At 43.4% G+C, this 26,075-nt stretch overlaps 1 protein-coding gene across 3 annotated transcripts in view; it reads left to right on the plus strand.

The window, feature by feature from the left end:
• SIPA1L3 (signal induced proliferation associated 1 like 3) overlaps window positions 1–26,075 on the plus strand; it is a 3,185,962-nt gene that overhangs the window by 2,350,309 nt on the left and 809,578 nt on the right. For all 3 annotated transcript variants that reach the window (XM_044062280.1, XM_044062270.1, XM_044062288.1), the window contains exon 16: window positions 9,211–9,376. In XM_044062280.1, the coding sequence (XP_043918215.1) occupies window positions 9,211–9,376 (166 nt within the window). The remainder of the gene's footprint in view (window positions 1–9,210; window positions 9,377–26,075) is intronic.

Raw genomic sequence — 26,075 nt, forward strand, 5'->3', positions numbered from 1 at the left:
ATTATCCAGAAATGGCTTCGGTAAGCCACCTGACTATGGACATTCCAAAAAAATGCAAAGCAAGACAGAGACAGACTGCATAGTTCCAAAGCTGCCGACGACACTTCTCCTAAGCTAGTCGCCAGTTCGCCGGTACTCAGTGAGGCACTTTCACAGCCCCTGATACCAGCTACTTCAGATTCGCAGGCCTCTACTGAGACCCATTCGGAGTCCAGTATGCCGCGAGATGCTTCTTCGACTGTGGAACCTGCAGATGTCTCTATCTTGGATGGGTCCGGAGCCGCTGTGCAGGCACCGGCTTCTGAGGGTGTATTCAAGCCTACTGACTTGATATTAAACCGACACCATCTTCTTCTTCAAGGCCTTAAAACTCGATCCATGCCTAAAAAAATGACGACCAGAACACATGGTTAGGCCCCTATGCCTAAAACACAAATGATAAGAATGACTGAAGACCTTATTACTCTAATCAGGGGAAGGCACCCTTCCTCCTCTAAAAGACCTAGGACTGATTTTCCTTCTGATTAGGGCTCTGAATTTTCTGTTTCCTCTGATGACCAGGATTTACCCTTATCTGGGTATGAGGATTCTGATGCAGAGAACTCCATTCCCTCTGCTTCCCCTCCAGAGGATTTCTCTTTTGGTGAAACCTTGCATACTCTTAGGGAGCATTTCCGCTGGGAAAGCCAGGATTACTCTAACTCCAAAAAGAGGCTTAGGGATTTCTTACTCCTACCCCAACACAGGTCTTTAGCTATCCCTCCTGTACTGGACATTGTTGATGATGCCTTCTCGGAATCTAGCCTGGCCCCTGATTCTTTACCTCCTGCTCCCAGAAAACCTAATAGGTATTACAGGGCTCCGGACTCTCACAAATTCCTCTTTAAAAAATCTTACTGTGGATCCTGAGATCATTTCACAGGGACCCAGTGGCATTAAGGTTACTACTGCCAAAAATCCTACCCCTTCTGATAGAGATTCCAGGGCCCTGGATAGATGGGGTAAGAAGGTATACACTTCTGCAACTTTGGCCATTAGGGCCTTAAACTGCCAGTTTCACATGTTAAAGTATCAGCAGCATATTATTGCATTGCTTAAACAGAAAATGATGTTGATTCCAGACTGTGCTGAAAATAAAGATTTACAGGATTTAATGCATTCTGCTGAACAAGTTGGAAAACATACTTTGCAATGTGATTTTGATTCATTAGAGGCATCTTGCAGGGATGCTGTCACTGGGTCTGTACTTAGAAGGCATGCTTGGCTTAAGGAGCAATCTTTGCCAGATCATATTAAAGCTAAATTGCTGGATGCTCCCTTAAACCAGGACCGCTTGTTTGGCAACAAAGCAGAAGTCGTACTTAAAAAGATGGAGGAAAAAGCTAAATCTATGCAAACTGTTAAAGATTTCCTACAAGTACAGCCTCCCAGATTTAGTAGACATTGGCCCTCTAAGAATTGGTCCTTTCCTGCCTCTTCCAGGCCTTCTCAGTCCAAACCCAGAGCCAGCAGTACACCCAGCGGGCTTCAGTTCATAGGTTCATAGATTAGTACTAGGCTAACTGCCGTTGTGAGCCATTTTAAGCCTAGCCAATTATCCAACCCCAAGGTACTCACAGGACTAAGAAGTGGGGGCCCCACTTCCAAAGCAGGGAGTAGTAAGACTCCCCCCTATGGCAAACTGTCTCAATAACTTAACTTTAAACCTTCCAAGCCCTGCACAACTGACTGTTCCTTTAGGGGGAAAGATTGCCCTGCAGGCAAAAAATTGTGAACTCATTAGCCAGGACAAATGGGTTTTAAATATAGTTTCCCAAGGATACAGATTCCAATTCCACTCTTTACCAACCCCAAACGGTTGGCCAGATCTACCCCCAAATCAGTGGGCAATGGCTCAAAAGCAAGTTCTGTCTCTTCTAAGCATCAGGGCTATTCAACCTGTTCCAGAAGAAGAATGGGGATAAGGTTTCTACTCAGGACTTTTTCTGGTACCCAGAAAAGACAATTCCTGGCATCCTGTCCTGGACCTGTCTATCCTAAACACATTTTTGTTAATCCCAAAATTCAAGATGCTAACTCTTCATCAGCAACTTCCTATGCGAGGCAAAGATGCCTGGTTGGCAACACTAGATTTAAAGGAAGCCTACCTGCACATCCCAATAAGGGAATCTTGCAGAAGATACCTAGGCTTCAAAGCAGGCTACATGCACTATCAACTCTCTGCACTGCCCTTTGGCTTATCTACTGCACCCAGGGTATTCACAAAGTGCCTAGCTCCAGTCATTGCATTTTGCAGGCAAAGAAATATTCAGATATACCCATACCTGGATGATTGTCTAATTCAGGCAGAAAGCCATAACATACTATTAAAACGTGGCATTTGTAAAGAAATTACTAACTTCTCTGGGGTACAACATAAACGAAAATAAATCACATCTGGTACCCTGCCAACAAATTGTATTCCTGGGAGCAAGCTTGAATACAACTTCCCAGATGACCTACCTCACGCCAGAGAAACAAGTTCATTTGACAGCCTACTTCAAACTACTGGCCCCAAAAACCCAGCTATCCACAAGGAAAATACTGCAAGCCCTGGGGTCCATGGCCTCCTGCATTCTACTAATTCCATATGCAAGACTGCATATGAAGAAATTGCAATGGTATCTAAAAAGCCTATGATGTCAACATTCTCAGGATATAGAATCAATGATTCCTATCATACCTTGTTTACAGATAGAGTTCCTTTGGTGGGAAGAGGCCTGCCACCAAAACAAGGAACTGCCATTCACTCTACCCCCTGTCGCCCAAACCCTATGCATGAGGGGCTCACTTGGCAGGGAAGTGCATTCAGGGCAAATGGAAATCAAGTCAAATACACCTCCATATCAATCAAAAAGAAATGTTAGCTGTACAGAATGCTCTGACAGCCTTCAAGGACCACATTCTTCCAGGACAGTTATTGGTAAAGACGGACAACACCACTGTTATGTGGTATATAAACAAGCACGGAGGAACCCACTCATATCCTCTCTGCAGACTAGCCATGGCTGTGTGGAACACAGCCTTGAGCTACCAAGTGCACCTACAGGCTCAATTCTTGCCAGAAAAGCTAAATACACTGTCAGACAACCTAAGAAGAAATCTCATGGACCCACACGAGTGGAAACTGGATCCAAAGATATTCAACATGTTGAGAAACAAATGGAGGAGCCCAGAGATGGACCTGTTTGCCTCCCCCCAGAACTACCAATTGGACAAATTCTGCACAAGGACTCCCCACAAACAAGCTTGGAAAGTGGACGCCCTGTCCTTCACCTGGAGAAACCTAACCGTTTATGCCTTTCCCCCTCTGCCTCTCCTCTCCAAGGTACTACTAAAGCTCAAACAGGATAAACCAAGGACAATACTGATTGAACCAGACTGGCCACGTCAACACTGGTACCCCCTCTTACGCAGTGTGTCACTGCTGGCACCTTGGCACCTGCCTCAGACCCCTGCCCTGATGTCACAGCAGGAGGGCCAGATTCTGCACCCACAGCTTTAAACCCTGAACCTGGCAGCCTGGCTAATTACCTGATCTCTCCGTTACCATCCCTCAGTAAGCAAGTGATGAATGTCATTCGGGAGGCAAGGAGGCCTAGTACTAAAAAATCCTATGCTGAAAAATGGAAAAGATTGTGTTCCCTGGAGCCAAACTCAGGGGATGGGCACAGCAGCACCCAATGTACCTCAGATTCTTCAGTGCTCAACTGAGATGCTTCACAAGGGCCTTTCCTTTTCCTCCATCAAAATTCATGCCTCAGCCGTTTCAGCTCATTGTAATACAGAACCACCCCTCTTCTCTCATCCACTGCTGAAGCAGTTCCTCAGAGGGGCCAAAAAGTTTAGTCCACCCAGGAGAGCCCCTACTCCAGCCTGGGACCTCAACTTTGTATTGGAAAAGCTCACTCTACCTCCCTGTGAGCCAGCTGAAAATGCAGAGTTGAAATTCCTTTCTTGGAAAACAGCCTTCCTTCTAGCCATCACTTCAGCAAGAAGGGTGTCTGAATTACAGGATCTCGTGGCAGTGGGGTCTTTCATCATCTTTCATGCGGACAGGGTGTCCCTCAGGACTAATCTCTCCTTCATGCCCAAGGTGGTATCCAGTATGGCCCTTAATCAGTCCATTCATTTGCCAGCCTTCTTTTTTAATTCACAGAACAAATGGGAACGAATACTGCATTCCTTGGAAGTGCACAGACAACTTAGATTTTACTTGGACAGGACTAAACCTCTCAGGAAATCTTAAAAGATGCTGATTGCATTTGCTGCAGAGACAGAGGGGAAGGCCATTTCAAAGCAAACCATTTCTAAGTGGATAGGCCACTGCATTTATTTCTGCTATAAGCACCATTGAAAACCTACTCCACAGGGATAAGACCACATTCAACCAGGGCTGCATCTACCTATACAGCCTTTCCTCAGAGATGTCCCTACCTGGGACATCCTAGAAGCTGCTACCTGGAGTTCTGTACATACCTTCACCAAGCATTACCACTTGCCAATTTTTTCAAAATCCAGAGCTGGCTTTGCCACTGCAGTCTTGCAGGGCCTTATAGCTGGTCCTAATGCTATCTAATTACCTCCTCCCATCCTTAGCTTTGGGAATCTACCCAAATGTGATGACTGCAACAGTGAAACACGAAGAACATAGTACAGTTGTGTACACTTACCATAAATGTAGATGTTCGAGTGTATTCACTGTTGCAGTCCTCGTTACCCTCCCTCCAGCCCCCTGACTTCTATTGACTGTACTTCTTGTTTACTATGCTTAAAGCTTTTTGGTGTATTTGACTTTTTATTGGAGGTGTAACTTTGTATATAATTGCTTCCTATTGTGGGGGCACCTGACATCTGGGGCAAGAAAAACTGATGTAATGGCTTCAGCTGCATGCTTTATACCCCTGATTACCTGACGTCATGGAAGATGAGACAGCAACCGACGCAGGACCCAAGACTTTCATAATCAGGCCGTCTGAGGGCTACTTCAAGCAGGTAACCCAAATGTGATGACTGCAACAGTGAATACACTTGAACATCTACATTTATGGTAAAGTACACAACTGTACTTTCCTGATGGGGAGTATTTGAGTAGTACAGAATAGCTGAGGTAAGCAGTGAGGAGATGAGGTGTGGCAAGTTGGGAGGAGAGCAGAAAAGATTTTATGTGATACAAGGACAGAGCCATGATTGCAAGAGATGTGACTTTAGTGATGTCTTGAAAAGTGAGATGGATGGTGCAGAGGAGATATTTGGGGGAGGTTATTCCATTCCCTAGTAATGGTGTGGGAGAACAGACATTTCCCTGCAGTGTTATTGGCTTTGGTTATTAGTGGGTGAATAATCCAACACTTGGTGAATTCTGCTTCAGAATGATAGGAAGAGGGATCGAAGGATCAAAAAGCGACGTTGCTATGAATGCTTGCCCGCCACAAGCCAGTTATCCCTGTGGTAACTTTTCTGACACCTCCTGCTTAAAATCCAAAAAGCCAGAAGGATCGTGAGGCCCTGCTTAGACAGTCTGTATTCATACTGAAAATCAAGATCAAACGAGCTTTTGCCCTCCTGCTCCACGGGAGGTTTCTGTCCTCCCTGAGCTCGCCTTAGGGCACCTGCATTACTATGCATGTTATGCAGAGCAGGGTTTTGTTGGATGAGCGTAGAGGGCGATTTGCAGAATATTGGTTCAGAAGTTGGTTTAGGGCTGGGGTTTTCTGAGGGTTCCTTGTGTTGAAGGTGAGGACTAATTGGTAATAGCTAATTAGCTGAGGGAGTTCTAACCATTGTAGTTGCTTCAGGGCAAGAAAGCGATGACTTCTAAAAGTGGAGTTGTTAGCGAATTTTGCAATTTTATTGTAACATGATTCTAGTTTGTTTAGGTCTGTTTTCCTGATATGAATTAGGATTGGTGATGCATACATTAGGGTAGACAGGAGGTGGGTTTGGGCTAAGTAGATTCTAGCTTGGTCCAATAGGAATGGTTTGTGTTTGTATAGGGTTCCTAGTTTCTTATGTACATTTGTGATGGTTTGTGAGATATGGACATTAAAGTTTAGATTGTTATCTATTTCAACCCCGAGCAGCTTAGTGTGAGGGGAGGGGGAGATTGTGGTCCTGTTTTTGGAGGTGATAATGAAAGTAGGAGGTGTGGATTTGGATTTATTGGGGGGGTGGAGGAGTAATTTGATATATTTAATTTAATATAATTAATATAATTTAATTTAATACTGAGATCAAATTTTCATATTTTGTTCAATTACTACTCCTAACTGCTTAGACTGTTAAAAAGTTTAATTTGTTGTGTTATTGGAAGAGGTTATAGTGAACCTGGGTTTGTATTCTTGGAATGTTTTAGGGATAAAGTGGTGGTTTGTTTTAGGGGGTTCAGTAGAAGCTGGAAGTTATAGAGCTGAGCCTGTATAGTGAGGAGGGATTTCTGTGCTAGTGTAACTTTTCGATAGTTTTAGGTGAACAGATGAGTGTTGAATCATTTGCATGCTGCACTATAGAGGCATTTTTGATTGATTTGTGTAGATTATTAATGAAAATATTAAATAAGACTGGTCCTAGGGGGGGAGCCTTGTGAGCAAGAAAGTAAGAGGACATGTCAGTAGTCCATTTGACCACTTGGTGTCTGTCAGATAAGTAACTGGAGAACCATGGCAGGGATGGACTGTCTAGTCCAAGGTGAGGAGTATGTTAAGAAGTTTAGAATGGTACGCCATACCTAAGGTGCTGGACAGCTCAGGGGGTACTGCTGATACTAGTTTGTCGCTGTTGCAGTGCTGGTTAATGTGAGCACAGAAATTGAAGATTGTAGTCTTAGTGCTGTAATGTGGGTAGAAGTCATGTTAGGGCGGACAAAGTAAATTATTTTCCAGTATTTATTTTAGTAGTTGGTAATGGATGCATTTCCGTTAGGTTTCTGGCTAGGATGGACAAGATAGCAATGGGGCAGTAGTCAGTGTAGTCTGTAGAGTGCCCACCTTTGTGAAGTGGCAAAATGTAGGATTTGTTCCAGAGCAGAGGGACATAGCTCTCCTTGTTGGAGTGGTTGTTCAGAATGTTTATTGGGTAGGCTACTGCATATGCTTTTAGTTTAATATATACAGGAGGAAGGTTATCAGGGGTTAAAATGGTGCATTTAATTTTGTGGAGAAGCTTTTTCATGAATGAGGTGTGTGTAGGTTTGAGAGATATTATATTAGGTTGTTGAACAGTCTCTTGTATAATTGTAAATGTAGTTGCTGTGTCTTTTAAAAATGAGACAACTGTTTGAATAAAGAAAGCAATGAACTGTCTAGCAATACTTTCTGTGAACTTGGATGGATTGTACATCCACGATAAATGAGTTTGTTTATTGATGACCAGAATATTTTAGGATTACTATGACATGTATTTTGTTGACTGGTGTAGTAAGATCTTTTATCTGTTTTGTTCTTATTTTTGGCAGGATTTCTAAACTGTCTGTAAATATGGAGACGGGAGTAGTTTTTGTTTTGTTTCCAGTGAAACCAGGCTCTTTCTCTATTTGTCGTAAGGCACTTTGCTTGTTTTGTTAACCAAGGAATCAGACTGAATTTAACTCTCTTATTTCTAACAGGGACACGGTTGTTTAGTATACATAGGAAAGTGCTGTTATAGAAGATACAGGTTCATGTAGTGAAAGTTGTTTAAGTAGTTGCTAATTGATTGGATTTAAAGTACTGATAAATGTATCTTAATCAAAGTAAGTTATTTCTTTAAGTATTAACTAATTTTATTTTCTTGCAGTTGCTGGAACTGTCCAACGTTTTCTCCAGCACTACAGTTCAAAAGCATCAGTCTTTTGAGCATAGTCTTAGTTATAATTCAACTCTCACTGTTGTTTGTTGTTGGAAAACTACTAGTTCTTCCTGCACAGTTTGTCAAAGTAGCACTTAACCGATTTACACAAAAGGTAACAAAAAAGTTTAATGGGACAAAGCACCCACACTTCTTTTAAAAGAAGAACCAGTTTTCCTGCTTCAGTTATATAAATTTTAAGGTCGTGAAGGCTGTTCCCTTGATGCAGAAGATTTGGGCAAAAATGTTTTCAATTCAACCACTTTTGAAGACTTATGCTGTCATAATCTGTCCTGACAGAAGCTGACACTACTGGTGCCTTAGGTACTATTAGATGCTAATCCTCAAGAAGTATTTTGTGAGAAGTAAAATAATGGGAAATATAGAACGTTGCTTTGTACTTATGGGAGTTCTATAAAACAAGATTCACATTTTCCTGACTAATACGGTCTGTTGTTTTCCAGCTGCTGCAGTTTCATTTTATAACATCTTTTTTGTCTGTCTTATGCTGCTGCATAACTAAGTATCTTACCAGAATTGACACAAATGATGATAAGTAGACACTTGTTTCAACAACAATATTTGATTAACAGCAGAATACTTTGTCTGCTCTGGTGGTCTAGACCGATAAAGCCTTGGCTGCAGTTTAGGAGACAGATGTTCTGCGTTGACTATAAGCTCAGACAACTGGCATGGGACGATGGGAGTGAGTGACTCCTGCTGGCTTATCTATCTGGGGGCGGGGGTGGAAAACTGTGGCTGCCCTCTTGGAAGACACCTATCAGGAGCCCTGGGTGTTGCTCCTGTGGCTCACATGCTTGGAAAACGTGCTGCCCTAATACACGTGCACATGCAGTGCAGCCGGAGATCTGCCAAGAGGGGACACTTCACTGGATTTGGGTGTGACATTCTGTAGGACTAGTAAGCTGGCCCACTCCGTACCAACTAGTTGTCATCACTAGGGAATTTGTACCAGTATAGAACCACTCAGGCAGAAAATAAATGGGCTATAGAGCTCTCATATCGCATAGTAATCCTCCGATCCACCCTGCAGAATGAGTGGATGAACTGGGTGCAGGTAAGGATCCACTGGGCAAGATCCTCTGTAGAGCAGAAAAAAATAGGTAAATGAAAGTGTGTGATGCATACAGTGACAATGGCATCGACAAGTCAAGCTGTCAGTTTTGAATTCATGCAGACATGTTTTACAAAAAAGAATAAGAACCACTGGAAGCAAAATATTTAACAAAAAATGAACTTTATTTCAGCATTACATTTAACGTTGTAGTAGAGAAACAAATGGTTTGTTCAGAATTTCCATTATTCTTGTAACTTTATTTATTACAGACAAATAGACATGACTTCCAAGAACATCTTTGGTGAGCCCAGACTGAGGGCTTCTCTTCGAGACTTGAGATATCCAAGAAAAAACTACAAATCAAGTATTGAAGATGACTTGAAGAAACTTATAATTTTAGACAATCCCCGCACAGAGCAGGAAAGTGAATCAACTGTAAGTTGTGCCTAACTTTCTGTTAAGTGGCATTTTGAAAGTAAAGCAGGAACTCTAAAATCATTATTCATTACCTTGGTAGATAGATACTACGTAGAGCATATGCACTTTTTATTTTTTTCTTCATGTAAAGATATGCAATGAATTTTGTGTTTTCAGACTGTAAAGTAAATACATGACTTACTGACAAACAAACTTATGTTTGTATAGCAGTATGTAAGCACAGTTCCCACGGTTAGTGCAGGGGCTGAGTTGTTAATGAGCTGCTGCTTCAGCCAAGGATATGGGGTTTGATTCTTTCCATTTGCCTTCTGTGTGACATTAACAAGTCACTTAACTAAAACATTGTTGCCAACTCACCCCCAAGAAAAGGACACAGTTGTCATGTGGGCTTATTTGGTGATCAGATACGTAAAATATTTCTCACACATATAGTTTGTTACTTGCAATTCCTTGCACTGAAAAGGAGACCAGGCTATCATTTAATATGGATGAAACTGTGTGGAGAAGGAATATATATAGTAGTAAATTATTTGCTAACATCACAGACATGTCTGTTGGCACATGATCAGTTAGAACATGTTTGCTGAGGTTCAGAGGCATCACTTACACAGCTGTGTAATGGCAAAATAACAGTGTGGTCCAAACCTGTTTGGCAGTGTAATACGAGCCATTCACTTTGCACACTGGAGCTAAGCTAATTAAGAAATGCTCTGGTAAAAAACCTACAGGTCGCATTCTCTGACATTGTGTAATGACAGTCATGTGACCTAAGGAGCCCAGTAATGTGCATGTAACATACTACCAGTGATGCGCATTCATGCATACAATGGCAAGCCACTATGAGAACAGCTGAGAGCATTAATAAGGGCTTCACAGCAAAGTCCTTACCAATTGACCAATGTAAATCAGAAGGAAATGGGTTTGTAAAGCAGTCAGAAAGGAGGAACAACAAGTAAATTAACACACATAGGAGGAAGGAAAGAATGGGATGGGGGTGGGGAAGCAGGGGTGTTTTTTTTTTTTATTTTGATATGTGTGTGTGTGTGTGTGTGTGTGTGTGTGTGTGTGTGTGTGTGTGTGTGTGTGTGTGTGTGTGTGTGTGTGTGACAGATTCCTATTTTCCCTTTTTTAGTTGGGGAAGGTGTGAGCAGGAGGGAGGACATAGAGATGTAGATAAACACAAAACACAGACAAACCACAGCATGTAGGTGCTGAGGCAAATGACATGGAACACAAAGGAGACCCCACCCAGTTCAGGTTTCTGAAAAGCAGATCATGTCTCCTAAACCTGATTGATTTCTTTGAAGCAGTCACCAAAGACGTAGACGAGGGTAAGGTGGTTCACGCAGCCTATCTTGACCTCCCCAAGGCTTTCAACGCCATCCCCCATTCTGGAATTATACATAAACTCACTAAACTAAGTAGAAATTCCTATGTCACAAGATGGGTTGCCAACTGGCTCACTGACAGAACCCACACTGTAAAAGTTGCAGACTCCAAATCCGACTTCAAACCAGTGACAAGTGGAGTGCCACAGGGTTCAGTCCTGGGTCCTCTCCTGTTTGGTATCTACTTCTCTGAAGTAGAGGCCAACGCAGAAGGTCTCTGGCTAACGAAGTTCGCAGATGACTGGAAACTAGGAGCCATAATAGAGTCCCCAAACGATGTGGACATCCTACAGAAGGGCCTCACTAAGACAGATGCCTGGTGTCAGAGCCATGGCCTCAAGCTCAATACCATAAAGTGCATTGTCATCCCCTTCAATAAAAACTCTGTACCCATGAACTACCACATAGAGGGAAGTCTACGTAATACCACAAGTGTGATAAGAGACCTTGGGACCCAGGTAGACAGTAGTCTCTCCTTTGATAATCACATTGCCACAGTGGTCAGGAAATCCTTCTATGTGGCACACCTCATCACAAAAGGGTTCTCATCCAGGAAAAAAGAGGTCATTGTTCCCTTCTACTCTTCACTCATTAGTCCCATTATAGAGTACGACGCCCCTTTTGGAATGTACCTCAGAAGACATCTGCACCAGCTGGAAAGGCCACAGAAGTACCTCACAAAGAGGATTACTGGTCTCAAACAGATGCCCTATGCTGACCGTCTCAAAAAACTTCAGCTTTACTCCATAGCATATCGCCTACTCCGAGGTGCCTAACATACAAAGCTATGTCAAACCCAGATCTGTTGGACATGCACCACCTAAAGAAATCCCAGTCCCTCCGAGCTACACGCCCTAGGGACCTAAACCTTGTCACCACAATAAACAGAAAATGCTGGATGGATAGATTCCTGTCCCAGAGACTTCCCATACTCTGGAACAAGCTACCCGTTTATATCAAACAAAGCTCCTCATTGGCACTTTTCAAGAAAAATCTTGATGATTGGATGGGAAGTAGGAAATTCACCCCGGGGATCACCTCTGTGGCTCTGCTCGACAGGGGCACAGGAAAATAATTTTCTTGGGTGGTGAAAGCCAGGGAACCTTGTTGGCTAGACTTACATAGGCCCTTGGGCCAATAGCCTAGTACATACCTATGAACCTGTGAGAGTCACAGTAAGACCAGTTGGGTGTCATTAGGACTGGATCACAATCTAGTAAGGGGAATAAAAGACATGATTCTGGATAGTGTAGCTGCCAAGGTAGGAAACATGGAGGAAAAGTGTAATCAAATGTGGGTATAACAAGGTTGATGCACAGTGGCAGTCTTTTATATGGCATGCCGGATTATGCATACAGCTCTTCCCCAGTCATTTTAAGTGCCAGTTTTCCACTGTCCCTTAGATAAATTTAACGTGTTTGGGGCACCTATAGGAAGAATGACAAGACTGTGTAATTCTTTTAACAGCTCCCCACCCCCACCCCACCATACCCTTCTTCTCTTGGAAATCTTTCTGTTAGGCTTAGTTGTTACAGAAAGTAGACAAAGCATAAGCATTATAGCCAATGCAGGCAGTTCGAGAGGAAAAGAAAATAGCAGTCCTGGAGGAATAGAGGACATCAAGCAGGGAGCTACAAGTCCAGGGGCTAATCCCCTGCAGTAAATAACATATTTAACATGTGGATGTGACTGCGTGTCTGCTGATGACCCCCCCACACCTGTGCAAGGGGATTACTTTTGGTATTCTCCACTCTGTTGGAACAAAGCCAGTTCTCAGGCTGTGGTTAAACAGAATGCCAAAAGGTCTGCTAGGTCCTGTTTTATATTGCTTAATAAGCAACCTGGGATGTTATCTGCTCCCACTGGGGATGTGTTTTTGGCCTTGGGAAGCGCAGGTATGACCTGATCTCTAGAGGTACTAGGCAGAGGACTGGTGTCAGATATGCATTGAGGTGTAGCTGATGGGGACAAGGGGGATGAAGTCTGTGCCAAATCTGTCAGCTAGCAGGATGGCAGTTTTCTCCAGTATAGTATGAGTGGTATGAACTAATACCAGTTTGGCACATAGCTGGGCATTCCCTTTTAGATTCAGGGCATAGTTAAAGAATGCCTTATGATTATCCTTAGCTAGGAATGCTATTTTAGCTTTGTAATTAACTTTAGAGAACCTTACAACATTGCTGATTTGCTTTTTCAAGCCATGGAGGGAATTCTTCCTCTGCTGAGTCAGTTCCCTCTTGTTCTTAGATATCAGATCAGAAGTAGTTGTCTTCATTTGATCTTTATCCTGTGGGTTCACGGATCCATATTGGATCCGACTCAGCCACATATCCAGCATTTTATCTGAGCTCAAAGCTCCTCCCTTTACCTATAATGCCCCTGTCTCCTTCCTCCATTCAGATCTCGTTTTGACGCCTGTAAAGTCTGCATCGTGGTCTGAGTTCTCTGCATTGTAAGTGTGGTAAGTGTTGTTTTTGGGGTTAACTCTCTCTGTCTCTAGTTAATATCTCTCTGTCTTCATTCTACCTCCCCTTTCGCATGGTCGCTGGTTAAAAACAAAAACTCTTTTCTCTTTCTATCTCTCTTCTGTTAGTATGTGTGTTTGAGTGCATGTGTGTGTGCTGGGCCTGCTTTGGGGAAATGTTGGACACTCCCAAGCCAGGGTTCAGAAAGTGTACAGAGTGTGGCCAAAAGCTTTCCCTAGCTAGCCAATGGTCACACTCTGTGAGTAGTGTGTCTGGGGGTGGCCCACCTTCAGACCTCCTGCTCCATCTGTGCAGGGTTTAATCCCTGGGCACTGAAGGACAGGAGGGATAAGTTAATACTTAAGGGCCTTCTTCCCTTTTCCAGGACTCAAGTCCCTGTGCCCCCAGCTTCTGCTTCTACATCCTCCCCTGCCTCTGGGACTCAAACTCCCTCTAAGAGGCCCAGGGATGGGGATAAGTCAGCTGAGAAAGCGATCTCCAGATCGTTCAGCTCCGACTGGCCCTCCACCTAAATCTAGGTCGACTGTAAGATTGGAGTCTCCCCAGCTCCGTTCTTCCCAGAGCCAGAGGAGCCCTGGATCCGGTGGCCGATGCAGGCTTTTCCTCACCACCCTCCCAGGCTGGTGTAGGTCGCCTCTTCCTCCTGCTCCACCCAGAGCCTTAGTGAAGCGGAGATGGACAGGATGATGCAGAAATTTATCCGCACCCAGATTCAGATGGGAGTCTTACCTGCCCCCTCTCCCTCTGGAGCAGGGAGCACGCAGCCCTTTTTCACCCCGATTACTCCTTCTATGATCCGACCTTCGGTTTCAGAACCCTTGGATCAGAGGACTCTCGGGGTCGAGAGGTGGGTGCCAACGGTACCTTCTATCTCTATGGCGGCTATGATTTTGAGCAGGTTGGATCTAACTGGGTTGGATCTGACAAGCTCTCCGAGCTGTAGCCTTGGCGTTGGATCCAAGGGTTGGTGTCGGCTCTGAGTGTACCGGAGTGCAGCCTTCCTCTCAACTATCCTGGAGCTTGAAGGCTCGGCACTGGCTCCCCCTTTGGGTCAGACGTTGATGGGTCCTATCGGCCTCTCTCAGGATGTCCGTTCCCCTTTGGCTTTCGATGTGGTGGAGAGGGTTCTCTCGATTTCATCGAAACCCTTGACCATCTTATCCTCTGACTCCACCCCAACTCTTTCTGTTTCGGGTACAGTTCCAGCCATCCTGCCATCTCAGGGACAGTCTGCTTCCACTATGCCTCAGGAAGCTTCCGCTTAGGAGCAGCAAGACGTTCACGAGTCCTCCCCAGAGATCCCTACTGAGGAGGTCTCTTGTAAACGTACGTGCAAGAGGAGGCACTTAAACTCCCCACCGGAGTCTCTCACTGAAGACACTGATTTGGAGGAAGGGGAAGGTTCCCCTCGGTCACCCCCCAAGGAGGTCTCTTTTGGAGACATCATGGAATTCCTCTGCCAGTGAGGGGGTGGTCTGCCCAGAAACCAACCTCAGACGACTCTGTGTTCCTTGAGGCATTTGGCATAGGACCCTACTTCCTGGGTGTCCTCTCCCACAGATCCTTTAGTGGACCTGATAACATCTCGGGTGTGGAAGGAACCGGACACGGTGGAGCCCATCTCCAAACACCTGGATAAAGTTTTGACCCCCCCCCCCTTCAGATAGGTCACACTGGGGTCCCCGGTTAGTGCTACGGTGGTGGCAGCTGCCACTAGGAAAGAGCTCGTGCAGGAGAGCTCTATGGTTCATCCTCTGGACCGATAGTCAAGGGCGATGGACCTCTTCGGGAAGCGGGTGTAGTGAAGGAGATTGCTGAGTCGACGGAGGACAAGAAGTTGTTTTCTGCTCGTATGGCTACTCTAAAGTCAGTCGTGAATACTTCTATGCGTCTCCTCTCCCATGCTACTGAGGGAGCTGCTAGAGCAGCTGGTACAGGCGTTGCCATCAGGTGACACGCCTGCCTCTGGCTCTGTCGGTTATCGGAACCTTTAAGATGTCATTCACCAATGCCCCACAAAATGGTTTCTCCCTGTTTGGGAAGTCAGTACATGAGACGTTAGTTCAGAGTGAGAAGGATGGGAGATTCTCTTTGCTGTCAGGATCTGCTTCTCTGCCCCTCAGTGATCCTTTTCTAGGAATCAGCAAGGGACTAAGAAGATGTGGTTCCAGAAATCTCCGACTTTTCCACAAGTCACTCAGGACTTTCCTTCCCCCAGGGGTGGAGGTTGATACGAGATGTCACCCTAGAGCAGAGGGGAGTCCAAGAAATTACAGGTCTTGAGAACCTTTCTCAGATGGACCAGTGCAGCAGCCCTGAAGGGTTGCTCAGTGGCTCGTCTCTGGAGGCAGTCGGGGGCCGGTTATCGCTACACCTATCTGAGTGGGAGTCCATCACAACAGATGCTTGGGTGTTGCAAATTATATCCAGAGGTTATTCAATCCCATTCCTCGCGCCACCTCTACACCAAAACACCTCCTGGACGTTCCACCTACGCACAGGAAGGATGCAGCACTGGAAATAGCAAAGCTGCTAGAAAAATTGGTCATCCAACATGTCCCCCACGACCAGTCTGGATTAGGCATTTATTCCAGGTTCTTTTTAGTACCAAAGAAGACAGGGAACCTAAGATGAATTCTGGATCTATCCACCTTGAACCTGTCAGTAGCCAAGACGAAATTCCAGATGGTCACCCTTCAGTCTGTTCTGCCCTTCCTGAAGGAGAATGATTGGATGTGTTCGATCAACCTCCAGGATGTGTACTATCATATCAGCATGGACAGACACTCTCGGAGGTCCCTCCACATCCGGCTAGTAGTCAGTCATTATCAGTTCAAAGAGCTCCCCTTTGGTCTCACCACAGCCCCAAGCTGTTTACCAAAGTGATGTCAATAGTAGCGGCTCACCTGAGACTCCAAGGCATTCAGGTATTTTCCTACCTGGACGATTGGCTCCTCGCTGCCTCTTCCAGGCATAAACTTTGTCAGCGAGGGATTCCTTTCTGCTACTAGCCCAGAGGTTAGGCATCACCATCAATCTCAGCAAACCATCTCTGGCCCCAGTTCAAACCTCAGACTTCCTTGGGGCTCGGTTAGATACAATTCATAAAAGAGTTTTCCTTACTCCAGACAGGTTACACAGTCTGAAGCTACATGTTCTTTACGTTATCCAAACTCGCTCTCTGAACGCAGAAGTGGTGCTGTGGGCATTGGGATCCATGGTGGCCACGATAAATCTTTTACCCTTGGCGTGCCTTCACATGCGAATCCTTCAGTGGACTCTTTCCATACAATGATTTCTTGTTAGATCTCCCATTGTCTCACCCTGTTCAAATCTCTCGAGTGTGCAGGGACTCTCTTTGGTGGTGGATTCATTCCCTGAATCTGGTCCAGGGGCGTCTTTTTCTCCCATCATTTCCCAAGGCCATGGTTACTGTAGACGCCTCCCAGCTTGGGGTGGTGGTGGGGCCATTGCTTGGGAAGGACAGTTCATGGCAATCCTACAGGACCAGTTTGCATATCAACGTCATGGAGATGAGGATGATGCTTCTTACGTTGCAGGCTGTTCTTGCCCATCTTCCCTCAGGAATGATTGCTATACAGACAAGACAGTATGTCAGTAGTCTGGTACATCAACAAACAGGGAGGAACCTGATCTTATCCCCTTTGTCGTGAAGCCATGAGAGTGTGAGAATGGACGATCTCCACTGGCTGTTTTCTGGTGGCAACGCACATTCCGGGACGGTCCAGCATTCTAGCGGACAGGCTCAGCAGATCAGTCCTGATGCCTTACGAGTGGTCTCTGAATCCTTCATTAGCAGAACAGATCTTTCACAAGTGGCATCAGCCTTGCTGTGATCTATTCGCCTCTCCTTCCAATGCGAAATGCAGCGAGTTCTTCACTCTGAATCCCCCTCAGGGAGAAGCCCCCAGAGATGCTCTGACTTATGCTTGGCCTCCCAGTCTTCTGTATGCTTATCCTCCTCTACCCTTGATACCAAAATTTCTTCAGAAAGCTCGCAGGCTGGGGAGCTTCATGATCCTCATTGCCCCATTCTGGCCTTGCCAAGTCTGGTTTCCCTCTCTGTGGTCTCAACTAGTGGCTCCACCATGGACATTGGATCTAGTTCCCAATCTCATTTCGCATCCCTCAGGGATTCCCCATTCAGGCCTGGACAGTCTAAAGTTCACTGATTTGTTGCTCCAGTTCCCATGATTATCATGACTTCCAGTTTATCTTTTCCCGTCAAACGAATTCTGGTGGCAGCTCAGACATCCTCTACTAGGAAAGTATACTATAGCAAGGGGAAATGTTTTTCTGTATGGGCTTCACAGCATGCATTGGATCCCTTTACTCCTCCAGTTTCTGCAGTATTGGAATTCTTTTCAGGGATTTTTCAACAACGTGCCAGTTCATCCACAGTCAAAGTTCAACTGGCTGCAATTTTAATTTTCATGTGGGGGAGAATATGGCATCTTTAAAGCTTTGCAAGACTTTCCTTAAAGGTACCTTTCTTCTGAGACTCCCGGTGAAGAATCCTATGCCACCGTGGGATCTTAATTTAGTGCTTCAGGCATTAGTGTCACCCCTCCCCGCCCTTTGAACCTGCAGCTTCAGTGGATCTGCAGTTTCTGTCCTGGTAGACAACATTCTTAGTTGCCATTACTTCTGCCAGGAGAGTGTGGGAACTTCAAACCCTATCATTCAAAGTCCCTTATATGATTTTTCATAAAGACAGGTTGTCTATGCGCACTAACCAGTCTTTTCTTCCCAAAGTAGCTTCAGAGTCCAACATTAATCAGATGATTAATCTCCTGGTGGTCTTTCCAAATTTTCAAAATAAGGGAGAGTATAAATTTCACTTGTTGGATGTACACAGACAGTTACATTTCTATTTACACAGGACAAAAGCATTTCTCAAGTCTGACCAGCTTTTCATTTCTTACTCCAAACCCTTTTTAGGGAAACCAATCTCCATAGTTACTATTGCCCGTTGGATTTCCCAATGTATCATTCGGGCATATTCTATCAGGGGAATTTCACCGGCAGGTCAGGTTAAAGCACATTCTACCAGATCTATTGCCACTTCTGTGGCTTTTTGGTCCAGAGTTTCGTTGGACGATATTTGTTCTGCAGCTATTTTGTCGTCCTCTCATACCTTCATTTCACATTATAGATTGGACATCCTTATCCAGGAACAGGGCATCCTTTGGCACTGCTGTGCTCTGGAATATCTTTCCGTGAAGGCCTCCCAGGTGTTTAGTAGCTGGGGACTCTGTCCCACAGGTTGAAGATCAAATGAAGACAACTACTTCAGATAAAGAAGTAACTATACAATAGAAGGAAGAAACTGTTGCAGAAAAGAGGAAAATCCCAGGATGCAAAAAACTCCTTTACCAGCCTCAGTAAGAAGCTGAGATCCCTCATAAAATCGTCAAAAGCTAGTTACGAAAATAAAATTGCCAAAGATTCCAAAGACAACCACAAGGGATTCTATAGTTATGTCAAGAATCTAAATGACAATGCTCAGATCTGCTCTGAGCTACAACAGAATGGCATTAAATATACTGATCCCAAGGATATTGCCAATATCCTGGCAGATCGATTTAGTACCATCTTCACCCCCCTCTCACCCCCTAAAGGGACCATCTCAATACCAAAATATTGCCAAATTCCGGTAATCATGACCACGCAGGTAGAAACCGCACTCTCCAAAGCTAAAAATACAGCATTCATGGGACCAGATGACATCCCTGGCTGTGTACTACATGAACTACAAAATGAACTGGCACCTCACCTAAGTGTCATGTTTAATTATAGTCTCACCTCAGGCTTCATGCCCACTGAGTGGCGCATAGCTGCAGTTATCTCACTCCACAAGGGGGGGATTCACCTTGGATCCCGGGAACTACCGTCCCATCAGTCTGACGAGCCTGATCTGCAAGGCATGGAACACATTATCATGGAACTTATAAACAAGACATTGGCAACCTTCAAACACTGGACCCCACTCAGTTTGGGTTCATGAAGGCATATCTTGTCTCCTGAACCTGATAGACTTCTTCAAATCAGTCTCCAGAGCTGTGGACAAGGGTAAGGCGGTCCACACAGCCTATCTGCACCTCGCCAAGGCCTTCGACACCATCCTCCACTCTGGAATCATAGATAAACTTACTAAGCTGGGCATAAATCCCTACATCACTCAATGGGTTGCCAAATGGCTTACTGACAGAACCCAGACTGTAAAAGTAGCCGACTCCATATCCAGCTCCAGACAAGTGGAGTTCCTCAGGGTTTAGTCCTGGGACCACTCTTGTTTGGCATCTACTTCTCTGAAGTATAGGCCAACACTAAGGGACTATGTCTAACAAAGTTCGCAGATGACTGCAAACTGGGAGCCATTATTGAATCCCTAAATGATGTGGATATTCTACAAAAGGGCCTTACAGAAACAGATGCTTGGTGCTAGAGCCATGGGCTCAAGCTTAATGCCAAGAAATGTAGAGTAATCCCCTTTGGAAAAAAACATGTACCCATGAATTACCACATAGGTGGCAGTACACTAAACATCGAAAGTGTGATGAGAGACTTAGGTACACAGGTGGACAGTGGTCTCACCTTTGATAACCACATCGCCACAACAGTCAGGAAATCCTTCTATGTGGCACACCTCATCACTAAGGGCTTTTCATCCAGAAAAAAGGAGGTCATTGTCCCACTGTACTCATCCCTCATTAGACCCATTATAGAGTATAACGCCCCGTTTGGTATGTACCTCACAAGACATCTGCAACAGCTGGAAAGGCCGCAGAAATACCTCACTAAAAGAATCACAGGCCTAAAGCAGTTGCCATATGCTGACTATCTAAAAAAAACTCCAGCTATACTCGGTGGCATATCATCTACTCAGAGGCAATCTCTGCTTAACATACAAGGCCATGTCAAACCCTGAGCTGTTGGACATGATCCACTTAAAGAAATCCCAATCCCTCAGAGCCACACGCTCCAGGGATCTAAACCTTGTCATTACAATGAACAAAACATGCTGGAGGGATAGGTTCCTGACTCCCCATACTCTGGAGTAGACTGCCCATACATGTCAAGCAGAGCACCTCCTTGGCCTTCTTCAAAAGGAACCTTGACGATTGGATGGGAATAGGAAATTCACCCCAGGGATCGTGTCAGTCACCCTGCTAGACAGGGGTTCAGGGAAGTAAATATTGTGGGAAGAAATATCCAGTGAATTGTTATGTCTAGGCTTGTATAGGCCCTAGGGCTGATAGCCTAGTACCAACCTATGTACTCACCATAACATTCCATCTGAGAAGTTGTTCTTCATTTGTCTTCAACTATTCCCCCGACCATGTCTGAGCTGTTTGGTGACTATATTAGTATAGTAGGTGGACACTTTTAAGGTGCCCTTGTGTCCTTCTCTTTGTTCAGAACTTTTTTCTGGTAGTGACAAGGTCCTGTTGGGTCGGGTATGAGTAATTGATTGGGCAGCAAACTCAATCTAAAGGAAGGAGACAGGGACATTTTGGGTAAGTGGAGGAGTTTTGAGTTTGGATCAGATGCGGGATATGCAGCCGAGTCGGATCCGATACAGATCCGTGAACCCACAGGTTAAAGACAAATGAAGAACAGCTACTCAGAAGGAACGTTATGGTGAGTACATAATTTCTTTTTTCTTCCTTTTGTTGTATAACCTGTTTATACTTGAGGTCCACCATGGTGGCTTTTTTCGGGAGGACCTGGTTTTAATCCGCTCATACAGCTGAGTCTATACAGTTGCTCAAGTGTTTATACAGGGCATTTGTGTACACCTCTACACAGGAGTCATTGTTTTCTTTTTTTTTTTAAACAAGAAACATCTTTATTAAATTATCACATATGATATAGGTCATGTTATATTTATACAAATGAAAATAAACCATAGCAGCACAATCTAAATTAGAAACATTATACATTTTAAACTGTGCTGACACAACTGTAGCTGCAAACATTATACATCACTTTTAACACATCCTGTTATTGTTAGTCAACCATTACATAGCTCATTTAAATCTTGCTTTCTTTAAACCTTGTATCTCCTCTGCATGTATTGAGCCTACATTTTCCATTTTTTCCTATATAATTTGCTCATACTCTTTTCTAAATATCCCAGTTCCGGTTGTTTTATCTCTGTTACTGTCATTGCTGCTTGTAGTATAGTTGGTTTAGACTTTGATTTCCATTTTCTAGTAATTGCTTTTTGGCAGCCATCATTAATTAGACTCAGCAAGGCATTACTATGTCCAGGCAATTCCGATTATATATCATAGCTCAAAAAAGTAATTTCCCTAGTTACTCCAATTTGCTCCCTCAGCACATGGAATCTTTAAAGTCTACCAACTCATTACACTTTCAGAAAATATGTTCCCACTTACCTCTTTCTTCCCCATCATGCCTCCAACATTTGCTGTCTACCTCAGGAAAATTTCTTTGAAGCCTGCTTGGGGTATAAAAATACCTATGTAAACACTTCCACGGAGAGATCTTAAATATTCTACATTTTGTTGCATATTTGGGAGACATATGTATCCCCCATTGTTTCTTTGTGAATTTTCTATCTAATCTCTGTTCCCAATCTTTCCTAACCTCCTCTGATTGATTCTTATAGTTATCATGCAATATTGTATACTCTGTACTAATTATTCCTTTTTTTAACGGCAACTTCTGATCTAGATTCTACTAAACACTCTACTAGTGCTGGTCTTTCACTAGCCTGCAGTCCAGATAAGTTCTTGGTGTCTTCCCATTCTGTTCCCTCTCTAGTTATTTGTTCCCAATACCTTGGTACCTTTGGCAGTTTTCTCCATTATATTCTTGCCCCCTCTTGCCTTTGGTCTGTATCCCTAATCACAGTCATCACTATCAGCAGAATCTCCTTTCTCCATTCCCGTTTTGCCTTATTTCTTAGAAACCCCCCTGCTATTTTATGAATATAATATTCTGTATGGTTATTGCTGTTCTCCTTAAAGGTCTATGTCCAAAGTCCTAGTCTCTATCCCTGTAACTTGAGCCCCCCCCCCCGTTTCATCATCATCTCTTTCCACTTTCAGTTAAAGTTTTCTGCTTGTGCTATGTGTAAGAGCCTTAACTTTGTTGCATTGAAACACCCCTTCATCTCGGGTAATCCCAGTCTTCCCTGTTCTATTTTAAGAATAAGCTTATCCCACTTAATTCTTGCTGTCTTCCCCTCCCAGATAAAATCCTTCAGCTCTTTATTAATTGCTGTCCACAACTTCTCTGGCTGATAAAAATATGCCTGACCAGTGTATAAGACTAAAGGGACTAAAAACATTTTTAACTGCATGTATCTTACTATCGATATCCATATGACAGAGCTTCAATTTTCTCAGTTTTTGTATTACCTTTTATTTAGTCTGTTCCCATATAACCTTAGCTGCCACACTGTTATCATTTTTAATCCATATTCCTAAATGCTTAATTTTTATCATGTTGCCTAAATATGCTGAACCAATTTGTATGTGGGTACATAATTTACTGCTGTTACTTTTGTTTTAGCTTCATTAATTTTGTATCCGGAAAAGGTTTGAAACTGTCGCAATATGTTCCACAGCTGTTCTGGTTTTGTCCGGTATAAAATAATGATCTGCAAATAGAACCAGCTTTTTTACTACCATACCAATTATATCCTTGAATTTTTGAGTCCCTTATTTTCTTTGCCAGTGCTTCTAAATATAATGCAAATAACAAAGGGGAGATAGGACATCCCCTGCCTGGTTCCTCTGCTCAACCAGCGATTATCAGAGAGGACCCCACCATCTTTAATGTTCACCTCTGATCCTTCATTCATCCTTCTAATCATCCCTATAATTGTATCAGGGAATGCAGATGCTTCCGTTGTATATGAGAGAACAAGCCCCTTTCAGACATGGCTGCTAAACGATTTTGAGTGGACAAAAAACTATTTTATTAACCAGAAATAGGTGAGCGCTTTCACAGAGTAACCTCTGCTTCTTTAGACCATTCTAACAGCAATACACAAACTACATTTAAATGCATAACCCAACCAATCCTTTGGAGCTTGCGTGATCACGTTTAAAATCACTTAAAACATTCGTAAATATTTGCTTCAGTTGAAAAATCTTATAACCAAGCATTTTAACAGTATGAAGTGTGTAATATATATACACACACATGCACACCTATTCATGAACCTCATTATTTCAAAGCAGTGATGTAAAATTTCCACTGCTACTATGATCGTAAATGAATAAATGCATATACAACTTTCCCTATGAAGTGTCTTTGTAGCAGAACCATTCAATGTGCCAGAACTGCTTAAAACAGTAATACTGGTCACATCTTGCAGAACTTTTTGTTTTATTCAAAACCCTCAAAAATGCGTCTGTGTACACACACACACACACACACACACACACACACACACACACACACACACACACACACACACACACACACTACCCCCCAAACCTACTAACTTAGTAGTAACACACAAAACTATGTACATCTTCAAATATTGAAGTTTTATCCTCATAATAGGAACAAAAGTTCCAAACTGACATCCCCACACACAGATTCAAGCTAAACAGAAAGAAAGATTATCCATGCTAAGACACATGTTAGAGCCTGTGATTTTGTTAAGGGCTGTCTTGTTTTGCCTTATCTTTATAGCTCTCTTGGCTGGGAAAACACTTGAATGCTTCCAAAAACATTTTCTCCAAGCCATTTCTCTTGATCAGATTGTCTGCTAATTACATGAGAACCAGATACAGGACTGTTTATTAAAAAAAGACCTTATAATAATCAATATTCTTTTTCATTTACTTGCTTTCTGTTAAAACTTGTTACTATATAAAGCTAATGGCCGTAATCCAGTCATTTACACTTAAAAAATAACTGAAAAAAATACTTTTTAATATGCAGAGTATATCATGCTCCACTTTAGTAATGCTGTTAAGAAAACAAAAATGTATTTTACTTGCAGTTAACTCTCTCCCTTCTCTTCCCCGCCTCTCTCCTGATTAGTTTTCAGAACATTAATGAAATGAAATAGGGCATATGCTTTAGGGACCCTGCAAGTTTAACAAAGTCCAATCAAGTCATATATTTCCAGATTTTCTTGTTCTGTCCTGTTTTACAAGTATAATTACTGCTTTGCAAACCCACATTTGTCAGTTTCCAAGTTACTAATTTTCGTCTCCAAAGGTTAATAACATGAAGCAGGACATATCCGTTAGAGTGCCCTACAAGTTTAGCAAAGTCCAGTATCTCCAGATTTTCTTATTTTGTTCCTGTTCATCACCATCTTCCAAACCCAGTCTCTCCATCTCCATCTTCCAAACCCTGCCTCTCCTTCATCTCCAATGCACTCTTGATTCTTTTAATCAACTCCTGTGCTTTTTTCCCTCTCTTAAGCATTTTCCTTTGAATTACTGGAAAGGTTTCAGTGGCAAAGTCTCTCTGTGGTCCTTATTACCAGAAAAAAAAAGAAGTAGAATATCATTCTGTTTCACAACTTTTGTATTTGTTCCTTAGCATGTACTTCATCAACAAATGTTTTTGTTCCTCCAATGAAAAATATTTTAAAGATAACTGTGTACAGCAGTTTGAATCTCACACCTGCTTCTCAACATTTCCTGTATAATGGAATACATTTATTCCTCTTCTGCCTGAGTACAATGAATAGTCATTCTCCACAAACACACTGCCATCTCCCACTTTTAGTACTTTGTCCTTCTGCCACAGTTTTGACAGAATCCACTCCTTCTGCTGGTAAGATTGTATTTTTACTATTAAAGGTCTAGGTTGTTTTCTCATAGCGAGGTTTGGAACATACAGTGGATATAAAATGTTTATACACCCCTGTTAAAATGCCAGGTTTTTGTGATATAAAAAACGAGACCACAATGAATCATTTCAAAACTTTTCCCACCTTTAATGTGACCTGTACAGTTCAGTTGAAAAACAAATCTGTTAGGGGAAAAAAATAAAAAACGTACAATAAGCTGGTTGCATAAGTGTGCACACCCTTAAGCTAATACTTTGTTGAAGCACCTTTTGATTTAATTACAGCATTCAGTCTTCTTGGGTTGGAGTCTATCAGCATGGCAAATCTTGACTTGGCAATGTTTGCCCACTCTTCCTTGCAAAGGCACTCCAAACCTGTCAGATTTCGAGGGGATCTATTGTGCACAGCCCTCTTCAGGTCACCCCACAGATTTTCTATTGGATTTAGGTCTGGGCTGTGGCTGGGCCATTCCAAAACTTAAATTTTCTTCTGGTGAAGCCATTCTTTTGTTGATTTGGATGTATGCTTGGGGTCATTGTCGTGCTGAAAGGTGAGATTCCTCGTCATTTTCAGCTTTCTAGCAGACGCCTGAAGGTTTTGGGCCAATAAAAGTGACTGGTATTTGGAGCTGTTCATAATTCCCTCCACCTTGACTAAAGCCCCAGTTCCAGCTGAGGAAAAGCAACCCCAAAGCATGATACTGCCACAACCCCAAAGCATGATACTGCCACCACCCTGCTTCACCGTGGGGATGGTGTTCTTTTGATGATGCGAAGTGTTGTTTTTGCGCCAAACGTACCTTTTGGAATTGTGGCCAAAAAGTTCAACCTTGGTCTCATCAGACCATAACACATTATCCCACATACTTTTGGGAGACTTGATGTATTGTTTTGCAAATTTTAGCCGGGCCTGGATTTTTTTCTGTGCAACCATCTTGCAACTCTACCCCATAGCCCAGACATATGAGGAATATGGGAGATTGTTGTCACATGTAGTACACAACC

Source organism: Protopterus annectens, chromosome 1.part0, assembly GCF_019279795.1.
Source record: "Protopterus annectens isolate FY-2018-M chromosome 1.part0, PAN1.0, whole genome shotgun sequence".
Lineage (NCBI taxonomy): Eukaryota > Metazoa > Chordata > Ceratodontiformes > Protopteridae > Protopterus > Protopterus annectens.